The 18,999-nt window shown below is 44.2% G+C and overlaps 1 protein-coding gene across 1 annotated transcript in view; it reads right to left on the reverse strand.

Annotated features, from left to right (window-relative positions):
- Window positions 1-18,999, reverse strand: part of mtTFB2 (mitochondrial transcription factor B2) — a 59,568-nt gene that overhangs the window by 8,713 nt on the left and 31,856 nt on the right. The window contains exon 3 of the mRNA XM_068367244.1: window positions 168-293. Coding sequence (XP_068223345.1) covers window positions 168-293 — 126 coding nt within the window. The remainder of the gene's footprint in view (window positions 1-167; window positions 294-18,999) is intronic.

Raw genomic sequence — 18,999 nt, forward strand, 5'->3', positions numbered from 1 at the left:
CCTTGTTTTTCTCTGTTAGACCTAAATTATGGTTTATTTTCTAGTTCCCAATTCTCCTTCCATACTGAGCAACTGCTTTACTTATTGGTTCCTCTGGCCTTGGCATGTGTTAACAATAACAATAATACAGTAATTATAAAATCTGCCTAATATTTTCTAAGACTCACCTTTATATAATCAATACCACATCCTGGAATCCACTTCTCCATGTGGAAAATAAGCGATTCCCCAGATCTTGCATTGATCAAGCATCTCATGAAGTAATGAAAAGTTGGAAGTTCATGCTTAGCAGCCTGAAATTAAGACACATATAATGTAAATATTCATCTGCAATCAGAATATCACAAATTTTGAAAGATTTTGTTTCACAGACATAAAACATTAAATCTATTTACATCTGCCTTTCCTGTGGTTAGAAATTCCTTTAAACACTCCAAATGATGATCCTCAATTCGCCAGCAATAAAAGAAAGTTTTTGTGGCAGTTACTGGACTGTTTGTTTGACATGGTGTAAACAAATTTTCATCCTTGCTACTACATTTTGCAATTATTCCCTTTATTATTTTACATAATTGCCTTGTAGTCATCTTTAACTTTTCATTGTAATTCCTTTAAATCTTGCTGTAATGATTAATGTATTAATTGTATTCCCATTTTATTCTTTTGCAAATAGTGATTCCCTCAATTTGGAACTATTGCACAATGGAAAGTCACAACTATTTTCAAGGTACCAGCATCAGCAGCCCAAAACATTCTTGGCTGTACTGCAAGTTTTTCGACTGTTATGCCTTGGGCTAAGGCTGACTCTGCTGGGTCTAATGGCAATATTGATTGATTTAAAGTTTCCTGGCATCCTGCCATTTAAGGTCATTGATGCCAATATCATTTATTACATATAAAAAATAAAAGAATATTCAATTAAAACCATAAAAGTTAAATATTTTTCAGAAGACCTACTTCTGAAATAAATCTAAAAGGTAGTAGGTTGACCAGGGTACCAGCCACCCATTGAGATACTACCACTAGAGAGTTATAGGGTCCTTTAACTGGCCAGACAGTACTACATTGGATCCTTCCCTCTAGTTACGGGTCTTTCCCTTTGCCTACACAGACACCGAATAGTCTGGCCTATTCTGTCCTCATACAGCTGACAACACTGAGATTACCAAACAATTCTTCTTCACCCAAGGGGTTAACTACTCCACTGTAATTGTTCAGTGGCTATTTTCCTCTTGATACGGGTAGAAGACTCTTTAGCTATGGTAAGCAGCTCTTCTAGGAGAAGGACACTCCAAAATCAAGCCACTATTCTCTAGTCTTGGGTAGTGCCAAGGCCTCTGTACCATGGTCTTCCAGTCTTGGGTTAGGGTTCTCTTGCTTGAGGGTACACTCTGGCACACTATTCAATCTAATTTCTCTTCCCCTTGTTTTGTTAAAGTAGTTATAGTTTATATAGGAAATATTTATTTTAATGTTGTTACTGTTCTTAAAATATTTAATTTTTCCTTGTTTCCTTTCCTCACTGGGCTATTTTCCCTGTTGGGGCCCCTTGGCTTATAGCATCTTTCTTTTCCAACAAGGGTTGTAGCTTACCAATTAATAATAATAATAATAATAAAATTGCCACTCACATAGTAGGACACATCATGTACAAGAATCTAGGCAAGGATGAACCTGCCATCCTCACCTTGAGCCTCAAACAGATATCTATTTCTTAAGTTGCTATAATTGGTTCATTCGGTCAACAATTGCCTCACTGTTAAAGGTACCAAACAGTCATCGTAATACGGTTGGTGTTGACCCTTTAGCAGAAATTCGTGTGTCAACCGAGTGTGACCAATGCGGAGACGACAAAGAGTAGTCTCCCACTTTCGGGGCATCATGTTACATCTCCAAAGGGATATAACATTCATTATTTTTCTCATCCTATTTAGAACCAAACTATATCCCAATATTGTTGCCAATCATTATAAATCAACTTCTTAATGCTAGGTAAAGAATCATTACAAAGAATGGGATACCTTCTTGGTAGCAACTCGGATACAGTATTCTTTGTCAGTAAATCTGCCTTCTCATTTCCAGACACCTACATGTGCTAGAACCCAACAAAATCGAACTGTTACATCCCTCATTCCAATAATAAAAACCCACACTAAAATCTTTAAAACTAAAGGTTATTGGAATTAAAAACTTCTAAAGCCTGTAGGACACTCCTTGCATCACTAAAAATGGTAAGATTGCTCTCGTCTTTCAACTCTATTTTCTCAATAGCGGTTAGTATGCCATATAATTCGGCAGTAAATATAGAGGATGGTACAGGAAGAGCACCTCTACAATTAAAATCACTACTATATACTCCAATTCCAACGCCAGCATCGGATTTGGAGCCTTCAATATATATAAAAGTAGAATCTCTATGTTCTTCAACATGTTCCATAAAGAGCGACCTGGCTTCTAAGTCAGTTGTGCTCTTTTTAATACCAACAAAATATTTACAAAAAGATATCTCTGGTAATTTCCATGGAGGGGTTGATGATATCCTACATGGGAATACTATTTCTACCTATATCTAGACTATCTACTCATGTTTTTACCTGGAACATAAGGTTGAGGAGATTTTGGGTGCAACTCAAAATATCTACGATGCCTTACATAGTTTACAGTCTGACAGGCTAAAGAATTAGGAAGTCTTTTCAACATACACCAATACCGAACAATTGAAGACTTCCGGTAAAGGTCTAAAGGTAATTCTCCACCTTCAACAATGAGGCCTGGGATAGGCGAAGTTCTCAAGGCTCCTGTGGACAATCGGATACCAGCATGGTGTATAGAATCTAGAATCTTTAGTCGGCTTGGGGTGGCTGAGGAGTATATTTCTCATCTATAATTAATTTTTGAAAAATTAAGGACTTGTATAACTTTAAAAGTTTTGCAGTCAGCCCCCATGATGTAAAAGATAAAACTTTTAAAAGATTCAGAGCCTCAAGACATTTTACTTTTAAGGCTCTCATGTGAGGAACCCATGTAAGTCTACAATCAAATAACCCTAGAAATCTAGCTTCACTTACATGAGATCTGTTGACCTTTGATGTATATATCCGGATCTGGATGTAATCCTCGCATAGTACAAAAATGAACAGCAGTAGTTTTGCTTGTCGAAAACTTAAACCCATTTATATCAGCCAACTAAATAATTTTATCAATTGTGCTTTGAAGTTTTCTCTCAACCATTACCATTCTAGTTCCAGCAAATGATATGGAGAGATCATCCACAAATAGTGTCGAGACAATATTTTGAGGAATGACCGAGGATATCTCATTAATGGCTAGTGCAGATAAAGTTACACTTAGTATACTACCCTGGGTAACTCCTTCCTGACATTTCGTCTCAGATAGGGTTTCCCCCACATTCACTTGAAAAAATCTTTGCGAAACAAATGATTGAATGAACAATGCTAGCGCTCCTCGTAATCCCAAGTAATGGTATGGTTTTAAGTATACCATATCTCCATGCAGTCATATGCCTTTTCAAGGTAAAAAAACACTGTTACATGGTGCTGTTTGGAAGCAAAGGCTTCACAAATAGAGAACTCAAGTCGTATCAACACATCAGTCGTTGAGTGCATTTTCCTAAATCCACACTGGATAGGTGATAAAATACCCTTCTTTTCCAGGTACCATATCAGGCTTCCATTGACCATCTTCTCCATGATCTTACATAAACAAGATGCCAATGTAATTGGTCAATAGTTTGCAGCTAAAAAAACTTACTCTTTCTGGGTTTTAAAAAGGCTAGAATAATAGAGTTCCCAAACACTTGGATAACTATGATCATGCCATATTCTATTACTAATGCTTAAAATAAATAACTTGGTATTAACAGGTACATGTTTCATGGCATATGGAATTCCATCGGGTCCAGGAGCTGTATCATTACATGTAGAAAGTGCAGAATCAAATTCTCTCGGTAAAAGAATTGTATGACTCTTACCCTGAAGTTGCAAAATTTAATATTTTCTTTTCTTCAATGCTCCTAAACGGGTAACCTGGAACTGCTTCACACTTGCATGATACATTTGAGAAATGAGCAGCCAGGCCCCATTCCTAACCTCGGTTGCTCCTGTAACATACTGATCATTCACCCTCAACACTGGTAGTGGTTTGGGGGTAAATTTGCCTGCTATCTTTTTTACTTTCCTCCATACAGAAGATGGTGGTGTTCTACTGTTAATGGAGGAAACAAAGGACACCCAAGACTGGCGCCTATCTTCTTTTATGGCACAATGGAACTGTGCTCTACATTTATTGTATATAGTTAAATTCTCCTCAGTACGGCGTCTGTGTAATCGAGTTATAAACCTTCTTGTGGCTCTATGCAGGGCAGTTAGTTCTGAAGACCACCAGGGGACTGGTCGTCATTTTAATAACCCTGTTGTTTGGGGAATTTAATTAATTCCTGCTGTATGAAGGGTTCCATTCAATAGTCTATGGCATCATCAATATTTTCAAACTGTTCTGCATTCCCTTCAATTTCGCTTAGCTCACAAAATCTATCCCAGTCCGCCTTGTTAAGATTCCATTGTGGGGATCTCTGTAAAGGTGGACCATTGTTGGTTTATAAAGATTGGTGCATGATCACTAGTATGCCAATCATCTAATGTCCTCCAATCAATGTCGAGAAGGCAGTTAGACTTGCGATTGATAGGTCAATACATAACAACGTACCTGTCTGGACATGAAAAGGTGTGGGCTCTCCTGTATTAAGGAGCCTGACATCCTCATTTTCCACAATTGATATAATATTGCCCCTTGTGTTTGCTAAAACATCACCACATAAAGATGTCTACCATTCATATCTCCCAGTAAGAGAAAAGGTTGAGGGAGTCGTTGAATGACCTCTACTAAATTATCATGCAAAATATTATCATTTGGAGGCAAGTACCGAGACCAAATTGTATATTTTCTCCCTATATCAATTTGTACAACCACTGCCTGCAGGGGTGTACGAATAGACAAAGGCATTTGGGGAACATCTCGACGAACGTACATGAGACTTCCACCATGGCTCCCTGCTTATTGATTATATGGTGTTCTATAGCTAACATACTCTCGAGAACAATGAGTGTTAGCATCAAGCATACTTTCCTGTAGACATACAATTATGAGGGAATGTTCATGAATTAGGAGCTTCAGTTTTTTATATTTGGCCCTTAAACCCTGACAATTCCATTGCAAAATGGAGGAGAAAAATGTTATTTTTATTAGTAAAATAAATTTTTGAATATACTTACCCGATAATCATGTAGCTGTCAACTCCGTTGCCCGACAGAATTCTATGGAGGGATACGCCAGCTATCACAATACTAGAAGGGGGTGTACTTACCAGCGCCACCTGTGGCCAGGTACTCAAGTACTTCTTGTTGACACCTCCTCAATTATTCCTCGGTCCACTGGTTCTCTATGGGGAGGAAGGGAGGGTCGATTAAATCATGATTATCGGGTAAGTATATTCAAAAATTTATTTTACTAATAAAAATAACATTTTTCAATATTAAACTTACCCGATAATCATGTAGCTGATTCACACCCAGGGGGGTGGGTGAAAACCAGTGTACAAGATTAAAGGATAGCTAAGTATCCCATATTTCATATAACAGTTATCTCAAATAACAATGAAATAATAAGTACCTGGTAAGGAAGTCGAATTGAACCGTTACTCTGCCTCTTTTTTAAGTTCGTCTTCCTTACTGAGCGCAGCGTTCCTCTTGGAGGCTGAATCAACCCAAAGGTGCCAAAGTATATGGGGTTGCAACCCCTACTAAAGGACCTCTACAAAACCTCTAACCCAGGCGCTTCTCAAGAATGAATAGACCACCCGCCAAATCAAAAGGATGCGGAAGGCTTCTTAGCCTACCGTAACAACCATAAAAACAACAATAAAAGCATTCAAGAGAAAGGTTAAAAAAGGTTATGGGATTAAGGGAATGTAGTGGCTGAGCCCTCACCTACTACTGCACTCGCTGCTACGAATGGTCCCAGGGTGTAGCAGTTCTCGTAAAGAGACTGGACATCTTTAAGATAAAATGATGCAAACACTGACTTGCTCCTCCAATAGGTTGCATCCATTATGCTCTGCAGAGAACGGTTTTTATTAAAGGCCATCGAAGTAGCTACGGCTCTTACTTCGTGGGTCCTTACCTTCAGCAATGCAAGGTCTTCCTCCTTTAAGTGAGAGTGGGCTTCTCTAATCAGAAGCCTTATATAATATGAAACCCCATTCTTGGACATGGGCCTCGAAGGTTTCTTGATGGCACACCATAAGGCTTCTGACTGTCCTCGAATAGGTTTAGACCTCTTAAGATAATATTTGAGAGCTCTGACAGGGCAAAGAACTCTCTCTAGTTCGTTACCTACCATGTTGGAGAGGCTAGGTATTTCAAACGATCTAGGCCAAGGACGTGAAGGAAGTTCGTTCTTTGCTAGGAATCCGAGCTGAAAAGAACATGTTGCAGATTCGGTCGTGAAACCAATGTTCTTGCTGAAGGCATGAACCTCACTGACTCTCTTAGCTGTTGCAAGGCAGACGAGAAAAAGAGTCTTGAGGGTAAGGTCCTTGAAGGAAGCTGACTGGAGAGGTTCGAACCTAGGTGACATAAGGAACCTTAAGACTACGTCTAGGTTCCAGCCTGGAGTGGATAGACGACGCTCTTTAGACGTCTCAAAAGACTTAAGAATGTCTTGAAGGTCCTTGTTGGAAGAAAGGTCCAAACCTCTGTGGCGGAGAACTGAAGCCAACATACTCCTATACCCTTTAATCGTAGGGGCTGAAAGGGATCTCTCATTCCTAAGATGTAGAAGGAAGTCAGCTATTTGGGTCACAGAGGTATTGGTAGAGGATATTGAATTGGCTCTACACCAGCTTCGGAAGACCTCCCACTTAGACTGGTAGACTCTACGAGTGGAAACCCTTCTTGCTCTGGCAATCGCACTGGCTGCCTCCTTCGAAAAGCCTCTAGCTCTAGCGAATTTTTCGACAGTCTGAAGGCAGTCAGCCGAAGAGCGTGGAGGTTTGGGTGCAACCTGTCTACGTGAGGTTGACGTAGAAGGTCCACTCTTAGGGGTAGAGTCCTGGGGATGTCGACTAGCCATTGAAGTACCTCTGTGAACCATTCTCTTGCAGGCCAAAGGGGAGCAACCAGCGTCAGCCGTGTCCCTTCGTGCGAGATGAATTTCTGCAGAACTTTGTTTATTATCTTGAACGGTGGGAATGCGTACAGGTCGAGATGGGACCAGTTCAGTAGAAAAGCATCCACATGAACTGCTGCAGGGTCTGGAACAGGGGAACAGTACAGCGGAAGCCTCTTGGTTAGGGAGGTGGCAAACAGATCTATGGTAGGTTGACCCCACAAGGTCCAAAGTCTGTTGCACACACTCTTGTGGAGGGTCCATTCCGTGGGAATGACCTGATTCCTTCTGCTTAGGCGATCTGCTGAGACGTTCATATCGCCCTGAATGAACCTCGTGACCAGAGTGAGGTTTAGACCTCTTGACCAAATGAGGAGGTCCCTTGCGATCTCGTATAGGCTCCTCGAATGGGTCCCTCCTTGCTTGGAGATGTAAGCCAAGGCTGTGGTATTGTCTGAGTTCACCTCCACCACTTTGCCTAGCAGGAGGGACTTGAAGTTCAACAGGGCTAAATGAACTGCTAGTAGCTCCTTGCAGTTGATGTGGAGTAATCCTTGTTCCTCGTTCCACGTTCCCGAGCATTCCCGTCCGTTCAAGGTCGCACCCCAGCCCGAGTCCGATGCATCTGAGAAGAGATGAAGATTGGGGGTCTGAATAGCCAAAGATAGGCCCTCCCTGAGAAGGAGATTGTGCTTCCACCACAGGAGAGTGGTCTTCATCTCTTGGGTGATTGGGATAGAGACTGCTTCGAGAGTCGAACCCTTGTCCCAATGAGCTGCAAGATGGAATTGAAGAGGGCGGAGGTGGAGTCTCCCTAGCTCGACGAACAGGGCCAGTGATGAAAGGGTCCCTGTGAGACTCATCCACTGTCTCACCGAGCAACTGCTCCTCTTCAGCATGCTCATGATGCACTCTAGGGCTTGGCTTATCCTGGGGGCCGATGGAAAAGCCCGAAAATCCTGACTCCGAATCTCCATTCCCAGGTACACAATGGATTGGGAGGGAATGAGCTGAGACTTTTCTATGTTGACTAACAGACCCAGTTCTCTGATTAAGTCCAAAGTCCAGTTGAGATTCTCCAGACAGCGACGACTCGTGGAGGCTCTCAACAGCCAGTCGTCTAAGTAGAGGGAGGCTCTGATGTCCGATAAGTGTAGGAATTTTGCTATATTCCTCATCAGATGAGTGAACACCATAGGAGCTGTGCTTAGGCCAAAACACAGGGCTTGGAATTGGTAGACAACCTTTCCAAAAACGAATCTCAGGAAAGGTTGGGAGTCTGGATGAATAGGAACGTGAAAGTAGGCATCTTTCAAGTCCAACGAGACCATCCAGTCCTCCTGCCTGACCGCTGCTAAGACCGACTTCGTCGTCTCCATCGTGAACGTCTGCTTGGTGACATACGCGTTGAGCGCGCTGACGTCCAGCACCGGTCTCCAACCTCCTGTCTTCTTGGCCACAAGAAAGAGACGGTTGTAGAAGCCCGGGGATTGATGGTCCCGGACTATAACCACTGCCTTCTTCTGCACAAGTAGCGACACCTCCTGGTGCAATGCTAGCCTCTTGTCCTCTTCTTTGTAGTTGGGAGAGAGGTTGATGGGCGATGTGGTCAGAGGTGGTTTGAGGCAGAATGGAATCCTGTAACCGTTCCTCAGCCAACTGACAGACTGTGCGTCTGCACCTCTCTTCTCCCAGGCTCGCCAGAAGATCTTGAGTCTGGCTCCTACTGCTGTCTGGAGATGCGGAGAGTCAGTTTTTTCCTTTAGATGTCTTGGAGCCTTTCCTAGACTTGCTCCTGTAAGAGTCTGGACGGGAGCTTCCTCGGCTGGGGGCTCTACCACGAAAGGGCGGTATGAACCTCGTAGCAGGGGTATCAGCCACTGGGGAGCGATAAGTCTTGGGGACTGAGGTAGCAACCTTAGACTTACGAGCCGATGAGGCTACAAGATCGTGTGTGTCCTTTTGTATCAGGGCAGCAGACAAGTCCTTAACCAGCTCTTCGGGGAAGAGGAACTTCGAGAGCGGAGCAAAAAGGAGTTGTGACCTTTGGCAAGGTGTAATGCTGGAGGAAAGGAAGGTACACAGCTGTTCCCTTTTCTTCAAAACCCCTGATACAAACATCGACGCAAGCTCACCAGATCCATCCCTAATGGCCTTATCCATGCAGGACATTAATAGCATGGCAGAATCCTTGTCCGCAGGAGAGGTCTTCTTGCTGAGGGCCCCCAGGCACCAGTCTAGAAAGTTGAACATCTCAAATGCTCTAAATACTCCTTTCAGTAAGTGATCAAGGTCTGAGAAGGTCCAGCAAACCTTAGAGCGCCTCATTGCAGTTCTCCGAGGCGAGTCTACCAGACTTGAGAAGTCAGCCTGGGCAGAGGCAGGTACTCCCAAGCCTGGTGCTTCTCCTGTGGCATACCAAACGCTCGCTTTCGAAGTGAGCTTAGTCGGCGGGAACATGAAAGAAGTTTTGCCAAGATGTTGCTTAGTCTGCAGCCACTCCCCTAAGATCCTTAACGCTCTCTTAGAGGACCTTGCTAGGACTAGCTTAGTATAGGTGGACTTAGCTTGTTGTATGCCCAGCGAAAACTCAGATGGCGGAGAGCGGGGAATAGCAGAGAAAAAGTGGTCTGGGTAAACCTCCCTAAGCAGAGCCAAGACCTTACGAAAGTCAATAGACTGTGGAGAAGGCTTGGATTCATCCACGTCTGACGAGGGATCCAGGTGAGCCTCCTCATCATCAGACGCCTCATCACCAGAGTGTAGCGAAGAGATCGGACAAGAATGCTGAACAGCAGAGTCAGAACGAGTAGGAACAATATTAGTGGTTTCCTCTTCAAGTAACTGTTGAGGGAAAACCTGAGGCTCAGACTGCAAAGGCTGAAAAAAAGACGAAGCAGAAGGAAGGCGCATGGGTGGAGGAGGCTGACTCCTAGCATGAGTGGTTGAACCCAAGGGTTGCGCTTGCTGAGCGGTTGGCGGAAGCGGAGTAGCAAGTTCCTGTTCCTGTGGTATGAGCGGAGCGTGATGAGGTTGAGGCTGCGCAGAACAAGGTAAATGTCTCGCAAGCTGAGGCTCCTGAGGCGCAAGGCCAAGGTGTAGTGGTGCTTGCCTTGTGGAGGGTTGAGCTCGCTGCAGCGAGAGCTGAGGAGACTGACTCATGGACGGGAGAGGTTGTTGTACCTCAACCGAGTGTTGCACCACTGGTGGAGCAGCAAGGGGAGGCGGAGGAAGAGAGGTATAATCCTCCTGATCCCATTGTAAAGGTTGCCTTAAAGAAGGCGGAGGCTGAACACCACTGGGAACAGCAAACTCAGAACGTGGCTCAACATCGTACGCCTGGCAGGTGGTACTGCGATCAGGCGGAGCGAGCGCAGGCGGAGCGAGAGCAGGCGGAGGGAGTGTAGGCGGAGGCGGAGGCGCAACACTCTCAGCCCGACACTCACGCATCAAGTCCGAAAGCTGTGCTTGCATGGACTGAAGTAGAGTCCACTTGGGATCGGCAGAAACGACAGTAGGCTGAGGTAAAGCCTTAACAGTCGAGCTCTGTTGTGGCAGAACCTTACTCCTCTTGGGCGGAGTGCAGTCGACAGATGACTGCGGCGAGTCAGAGCTGAGCCAATGACTGCAACCTGGCTGAGCGCTCGCGGACTGGACTCTGCGTTTAAGTGGTCTCGAGACCTGAGACCAACGTTTCTTCCCTGACAGTTGATCAGCGGACGAGAAAAAGACGGGCTCAATCGTCTGCAGGTGGGAGTGACGGTCTTTGGAAGACACGCCCGCAACCACCGAGGATACTTCTGTGCGCCTAACAAGGCCTGCCGAACCCTTATGCCCTTCGACATTGCTTCTCCCCTGGGCTTGGGAGCTTGCAAGAGGTCCCGGACTGGTAGGACGACTGGCTCGCACAGAAGTATCCTCACGCACCACACTGGCACTGACACTAGCACTTGGCACTGCACTGACACTAGCACTCGTCACAGCACTGGCACTAATTCCACCCACTGCACTCTTGACCTTAAGTTCCTTGACTTCGGCCATCAGAGACTTATGATCACTTACCACTGACTCTACTTTATCGCCTAAGGCCTGAATAGCACGCAAAACAACAGACATATCAGGCGGAGGGCAAACAGTAGGTTCGGGGGTAGCCACTACAGGGGTAGGAAAAGGTAGGGGATCATGAGGTGAGGAAAAAAGTGAAGAGTGAGAAGAACTCCTCCTAACTCTACCTCTCTCTAACTTAGTTGAATATTTCAAAAGACGGACAAATTCCAATTCCGAAAGTCCGGCGCATTCCTCACATCGATTTTCTAACTGACAGGGCCTGTCCCTACAGTCAGAACAAGCGGTGTGAGGATCTACAGAGGCCTTCGGAATACGCCTATTGCAAGACCTACATCGTCTATGGGAGGGGGCTTGCGAAATGTCAGACATCTTGAATCCAAAGAGTTAGCCAAAGGGGGTTCCAAAATCAAGCAAAAGATCGTTAACCGTTAATCAGGACTATATAAAAGCTATCTAGCTAATATAAGAAGGTTTCCAGTAAAGCGACAGCCGAAATCTGAGAGAATACTTCACCAATTAGCCGTGAAAATACTCGAAGATCATAAGCGTATCCCAGAACGTCTTGCCGGAAGCACGACAGAGGAATAATTGAGGAGGTGTCAACAAGAAGTACTTGAGTACCTGGCCACAGGTGGCGCTGGTAAGTACACCCCCTTCTAGTATTGTGATAGCTGGCGTATCCCTCCATAGAATTCTGTCGGGCAACGGAGTTGACAGCTACATGATTATCGGGTAAGTTTAATATTGAAAACTATGGATTATTTCTGGAAGATATCTTGGATGAGGTCTTCCCATTAGGAGTTTTTAATCTTTTATAGGTAGTAAGTTGGCCAGGGCACCAGCCACCCGTTGAGATACTACCGCTAGAGAATTATGGGGTCCTTTGACAGGCTAGACAGTACTACATTGGATTCTTCTCTCTGGTTACGGTTAATTTTCCATTTGCCCACACATACACCGAATAGTCTGGCTTATTCTTTACAGATTCTCCTCTGTCCTCATACATCTGACAACACTGAGATTACTAAACAATTCTTCCTCACCCAAGGGGTTAACTACTGCATTGTAATCATTCAGTGGCCACTTTCCTCTTGGTAAGAGTAGAAGAGACTCTTTAGCTATGGTAAGCAGCTCTTCTAGGAGAAGGAAACTCCAAAATCAAACCATTGTTCTCTAGTCTTGGGTAGTGCCACTCTGTACCATGGTCTTCCACTGTCTTGGGTTAGAGTTCTCTTGCTTGAGGGTACACTAGGGCACATTGTTCTATGTTATTTCTCTTCCTCTTGTTTTGTTAATGTTTTTATAGTTTATATAGGAAATATTTATTTTAATGTTACCATTCTTAAAATATTTAATTTTTCCTTGTTTCCTTTCCTCACTAAGCTATTTTCCCTGTTGGAACCCTGGGCTTATAGCATTCTGCTTTTCCAACTAGGGTTGTAGCTTAGCAAGTAATAATAATAATAATAATAATAATAATAATAATAATAATAATAATAATAATAAAGGGATTTTGACGAAGGAAAAATCTATTTCTGGGGAGAGACCTGTGACGCCCGGCGAAAAAGTCCTTCTTTGTACTTTTTCTGATATAAATCTTCCAAATATACCAGAGAAAATTAAAAGCATGGAATGCAGAGGTTACAACCCTCGCGCGAGCACCTTGTTGGTGTCGTATATCTAACAAGGGCGTTTGTAAAACACTATTCACAGGCTGTCTTCCATTTAGATAATCCCTTCATCAAAGGGGGAGGGCCGTGACAGGCCCTAGAGAATACAGTTGGGTTACCCTACCGACACCCACCACTCGCGCTCACTAGGTCATCCTTCTGCAAGAACTTATGGCTTGGCAAGGAAAGGGTGGGTCCGTACAAAAATCATCGGGAAGGGTTTCGCCGGGCGTCACAGGTCTCTCCCCAGAAATAGATTTTTCCTTCGTCAAAATCCCTTTTCTGGGTCGAACCTGTGACGGCCGGCGAAAAAGTACCAGAGAATGCCTTCCAAGCCCAATAAATTAATAACATAATGAGGAGAATACAATCACCATGTACGACAATACTATGATATAATAAAGTAATCGTCCAATTACCAACCAGCCAAATGACATAGGGAACGTAAGGTTAAATAATAATGACGACAAGGAACCAACTGAGTGTCGAATCGCAAAAGGCATCAAACCTTACATGTCTAAGTATATCTAAACATTAAAGGAACGGTAACTACAATAACAGTTAAACCATAGGAATTAAACATGGCAAATATCATAGGGCTAACGAACTACCAAGGAGAGCGGCGACGTGGTGTGAGTGGCGGGTAGGAGGGAGAAGAGAAGAGATGGAAGAAAGGAAGAAGAGGAGATTAATGGGGAGAGATAAGGCTCCCCTCTGCCATCGTTGGGTATTTAAGGGCCTGTAAGATCTTTAGATATTGGCGTTTGACAACCATAGGGGATTTCCAACCCGTATATTTTTTAAAATCATCAAAGTCCCTGTTCTGGAAATCATTGTTGGAGGCATCTACTGTCCGTATATCATGAGCCTGGGGAAATGATTCCGGATTAGTATGTTTAATGAAGTAGAGGATTTGTTGCCTGATACCGTGAATGGAAATAGTACCTCCTTGTTCCCTGATAACCAAGGAGCCAGACGAGCGGGTGGCAGTTCTAGCTAAAAAGGGGCTTGAGAGTGTGACTGTACACGGAGAAAAATCCTGGGGATGAAGAATAATCTTCCGAGAGGAGCACCTATTTTGCGGATCCTCATTTTTTAGCTAGGGAAGCTTTGTCTGGAAAGGAGTACTTCGGCTGAAGGGAGGAAATCTATGTTTTCCGGGTTTCGTGAGAGCTGCTAGTTCTGATGTTCCATCACCTGAAGCCATAGCCGTTAGAAATAAAGTCTTCCTAAGAAGAGTGATATAAGAGCAGGATTCATTGTCCGTGTCCATCGCAAGTTTGAGAACACCGTTCAGAGACCAAGAGTCCTTTTGTGGCCGAACCGAAGGTAGAAGCCTAGCACATGTTTTTGGGGTTGATGAGAAATAGGAATCAGCTAGGTTAATGTTGAACCCAACAAGGTAGATCTTCTTCAAAGCTGACTTGATGGTGGTTAAAGTGCTAACTGTTAGGCCTTTGTCAAATAGGAACCTCAAGAAAGAGATGGCTAAATGCGGGGACATACGAGTATGGTCTGCACTCTTAGGGGACCTACTAGTTGTTAACGGCCGAATCATATTGGCGAATTGTCGAGTCCCTTTTTGTCCCATTCGATGAAGAGATCGTTTCCGGTTCAATGTTCGCATCTCTACGAGCTGCCAACTTCCTGTAGTCCACAAAGTTAGAGTTTTGGCTATCCTTGAGTAATCTGACACAGTGAGTTTGGATACTCGGGTCAGTTTGAGGAACGGGATCCGGATGGGACTGAGTTTCAACTCGAGGAGGAGAGGAAACCAACTGTTCTTGGCCAGTGAGGTGGTACTAAAGCCACTGCGCCCGGGAAGGAGCGTAGTTTGTGTAAAAGTTTTTAGAAGATTCCCTGGGGGAGATAGGGAAATCTTCTTCTAATGGTTCCAATCCCGGGGTAATGCGTCCATGGCATAAGCCCGAGGGTCCAGGGTTGGGGTCACATAACAAGGAAGTTAGTGATTCATCTGAGTTGCGAATAGATCTACCTGGAGGCCTGGAACGAGCCTGAGTATCCACCGGAATGAAATTATGTCTAGAGACCATTCTGACTCCAGTGGATCCGTCCTGGATAGTGAGTCCGCTCTCACATTCTGGCCTCCCGCTAGGTGAGGTGCTGACAGGAACCAGTTCTCTTCTGTTGCCCAGGCGAAGATAGTGACCAGGATCTGATTCAGGTTGGGTGACTTGGATCCTCCCCTGTTGACGTAGTGTACTGCGTCTGTGCTGTCTGACACTACTCTGATGTGGGTCGACCTCGGAGGAGAGTCTCTCTTCAGGGTCAAGAACACTGCCATGGCTTTGAGAACAATGATATGGGACTGTTTCATGGAGAGTGACCAAGAACCTGAAACATCTGATGTTCGGAGTAATCCCCCCCATCCACTTAGAGACGCGGCTGTATGGAATGTCACTTGTGGAGGTGGGAATTGTAGAGGAACCGATTTGGAGAGGTCCTTCGGTTCGGACCATGGGTGTAGTCTCATTTTCAAGACAGAGGGGATCTTCGAGACCATGTCTCTTATAGGTACTGTAGCTCTCTTTCTCCAAACTCGATTGATGTCTTTGAGTTTGGCTTTTATTAGATCTGTTACTGAAGTGAATTGGAAAAGTCCGAGGATACTTTCTAAGGCTCTTCGGACACCTGTTTGTGTTTGAGAAAATTTTTTGATCTTGGAAACTATTCCTCTTACCTTTTGGAAAGGAGAGACAACGTGTGCTTCGAAAGGTCCCACTGAATGGCTAACCATTCTAAGCGGACTGATGGTTGCAGGCGAGATTTTTTGGAGATTGACCCAAAATCACAGGTTGTCGAGAAATTGGAATAATTCCTTCGTAGCTCTGTTGCCTTCTATGACCGGCCGGGCCCAAATGAGCCAACCGGCCAGATAAGCAATGATCTGTATCTCTTGGTTCCTGAGTTGTTCTAACACTCTCTCTCCTAGTTTTGTGAATATCCTGGGATCAATGTTGAGGCCAAAGGGCATGTCTTGAACACAAAGGCTTTCCTGCTTAGGCGGAAACCCAGATAAGAAGAGAAGTTTCGAGCTAAAGGCGCAAGATAATAGTCGTCGGTAAGATCGACAGAGGTGGTGACGGTCCTACGGGGAAGTAAGGTCCGTACCTGAGAGATAGTCAACATCCGGAACTTGTCGCAGAGAATGTAAGAGTTTAGCTTGACAAGTCCAGGTCCACTCTCAATGCCGCCAAGCCTTTCTTCGGAATTGTGAACAGGTGGCTTTGGAACTTCAGTGATCGATCCCGTTTGATTGCTTCTTCTTGAGTAACCCTGTGGTGTACTCTTCCAGGATGGGAGTGGATTTCTGGGAGAAGGTCACTGGTGGAGGAGGAGGACCTTGTGGCCATTTTCACCTCAAACCTTTAGAGATTATGCTATGAGCCCACAGACCGAAGGTCCAATGGTCTCGAAAGTGGTAAAGTCTACCCCCTACCGGGACCACCGCGTTGTGAGGGGGTGAATCTAGGTACTTTCCTTCTCCGAGCCCCCTTTTTTCTAGGTCCGTCTCGATGGCGAGACTGTCTTCTACTCCTGTAGCTTCCTCTCTGGTGTCCACGAGAGGAGCCTGAGGGTTCGGATCTAGGGCTGTATGCAGGTAAAACATCCCAACGGGGTTGGGCTGTGTACCTGGGGAATCAGTGAGGTAGACCACCTGATGAGGGGGATTTGGATGCATAGACGTCGAATCGGAGGGAGGCTGTGATGACGAGTGGGTAACCGACTATCGATTCCTGTCTGATAGAGGCCTCAGACAGAACGTATTTCCCACAACTAACCCGATCAGACCATCAAACGTGTAGGTCGAATTGGAAGGGCAGATCTTGGAATTATCGTAACCCCCAGACTGACAACATCCTGGTCCAGACAGATCGGGCCTGCCCTTTAGGAAATAATACTGTTACCTTCGGTACCTTGTCTAACCTAACCAAGGCAATCTCTTTCAATCGAATGAATCCGTTGAACGGGAATTCTAGTACCTGGGAGTAAATTCTAGGTCCCCCAGAGGGAGGATGTCTATGTCATCCAGATTTATGGTACCATCTATATATGGAACATGTAAGGCAAATCTCTATGCGTTGTTTTTATCGAAGGAGGTTACTTCGATATGCCTGGGGCTGTAGGGGGAAACTTCTGAGTTCCTGAACGGATCTGACTCACTACCATACTTTTGAGCTCCGTCATAGCCCCTTGGTTTTCCCTAGAATGTGTTGCTTTTAGCAGTCACGGTTTATGCAGGGTAACATGAACATCAGGATCCATTAAGGGTCCTAGGTCGGTGACGTAGGTAATTGCAAAGCTGAAGGCTCAAAATTCATCCCCACCTACCTGCCCGTCCATGGGGTCGTCGTCCAACCTTAGAGAGGACACTCTGAGGAGATAGGGACCTCTAGATGGAGCATTTCTTCCCAACCTTGATAACCAAGGGCGGAGAGCCTCTCTTGCAGGCCAGAGAGATTCATCATCATCCTGACGGGAACCATGTAGGCGAACCTTCTGTAAAAGAAAGGGGACATAAGTCTGGATGTTCCTTGAACTTTGGTTAGTGATCCTATTCACAGGCTGGGATCAACTGTACAACTCATAAAAATCAATTTTAAAGAAAAATCATTTAATGTACTATCTTTTGGGGTATAGTTCGACACTTGTATTCATGAAATGTGACACTGTTGGCGCATCCGCCACAGGTTGGCCACCCCTGACTCAGACGTTCAGAACCGGGTCTAACATTATTTACTGGCTATTAGTATTCTATTGATTCATCTGTTCACTGACCATCTGTTCACTGACCAGAGTTTCAAGGAACAGTAGATAGCCTCTCATGGCATGGTTAGTCTCGACCCGGCCCTTCATTAGAAGGGGCCAACGTTTGGTTCCCAGTACTGAGTGGAAACTTATTTCTATTTGAACACTATGTTGTATGGATATTTATTCATATTTAGGCATAGTTAGAATTGAATATGTATAAATATAGGCATAATCAATTTATTTCTATTTGAACACGATGTTGTATGAATATTTATTCATATTTAGGTATAGTTAGAATTGAATATGCACAAATATAGGCACAATCAATTTATTTCTATTTGAACACTATGTTGTATGGATATTTATTCATATTTAGGCATAGTTAGAATTGAAAATGCATAAATATAGGCATAATCAATTTATTTCTATTTGAACACGATGTTGTATGGATATTTATCCATATTTATACATAGTTAGAATTAAATATATGCATAAATATAGGCATAGTTATGTTCATATATTTTTATTAGGACTTTCAAGAATAGCTAATGAATATTACCAACGCAAATTCAAAGTGTCATTAAAGTAAGTACAGTTTACTTTGTATTCATGTTAAATCCTTTCCTTTACAGCAAAACAAGAGATTGGCCACCCGTGGTCTGAGTGAGCTCTGTCTGTAACGGAGCTCCGGTAACAATCCCCGGTACAAAGGTCCGTCATAGTGACAACGTGAACACCAGAGGAAAACTAATATTAACCTCAATGCTGATCGCCTGTACGATATCCGGTTAAGCCGGAGATTCGATGAAAAGGATCGTAATAACGATATTGTGATTATTTATGAAAAAGGGGTTCATACCCTGATTCTGATCGTCTGATTGATCTCTGTTTGTAACGGAGAACTAGTGACAAAGGTCCGTCATCGTGAAAACGTGATCCTCAGCGGTACGATAACATTCTCTAATACTGAATGTTTGTGTTATCTCCAGTGAAGCCGGAGATTCGATGAAAAAGGGACCGTAATAATGAAACTGTGAAGTCTTCATCGGTATCACATTGTTAACTCCGGTTCTGGCCGTCTGCTTGATCTCTGTTTGTACCGGAGATCCGGTAGCAAAGGCCCGTCACCGTGATATCGTGACCGTTCCCGGTACGATAACATTAACCTCAATGAATGATTGTGTTATCTCCCGTGAAGCCGGCCGTAACGGTGTAATTATGATCAAACATGACAAAGGTTCGTGTGTAAAAGGCTTCAGCCGGAGTCCGAGTGCCGGATTACACCGTTGCACTCCAAAAATCT

The sequence above is a fragment of the Palaemon carinicauda genome, chromosome 45, assembly GCF_036898095.1.
Source record: "Palaemon carinicauda isolate YSFRI2023 chromosome 45, ASM3689809v2, whole genome shotgun sequence".
Lineage (NCBI taxonomy): Eukaryota > Metazoa > Arthropoda > Malacostraca > Decapoda > Palaemonidae > Palaemon > Palaemon carinicauda.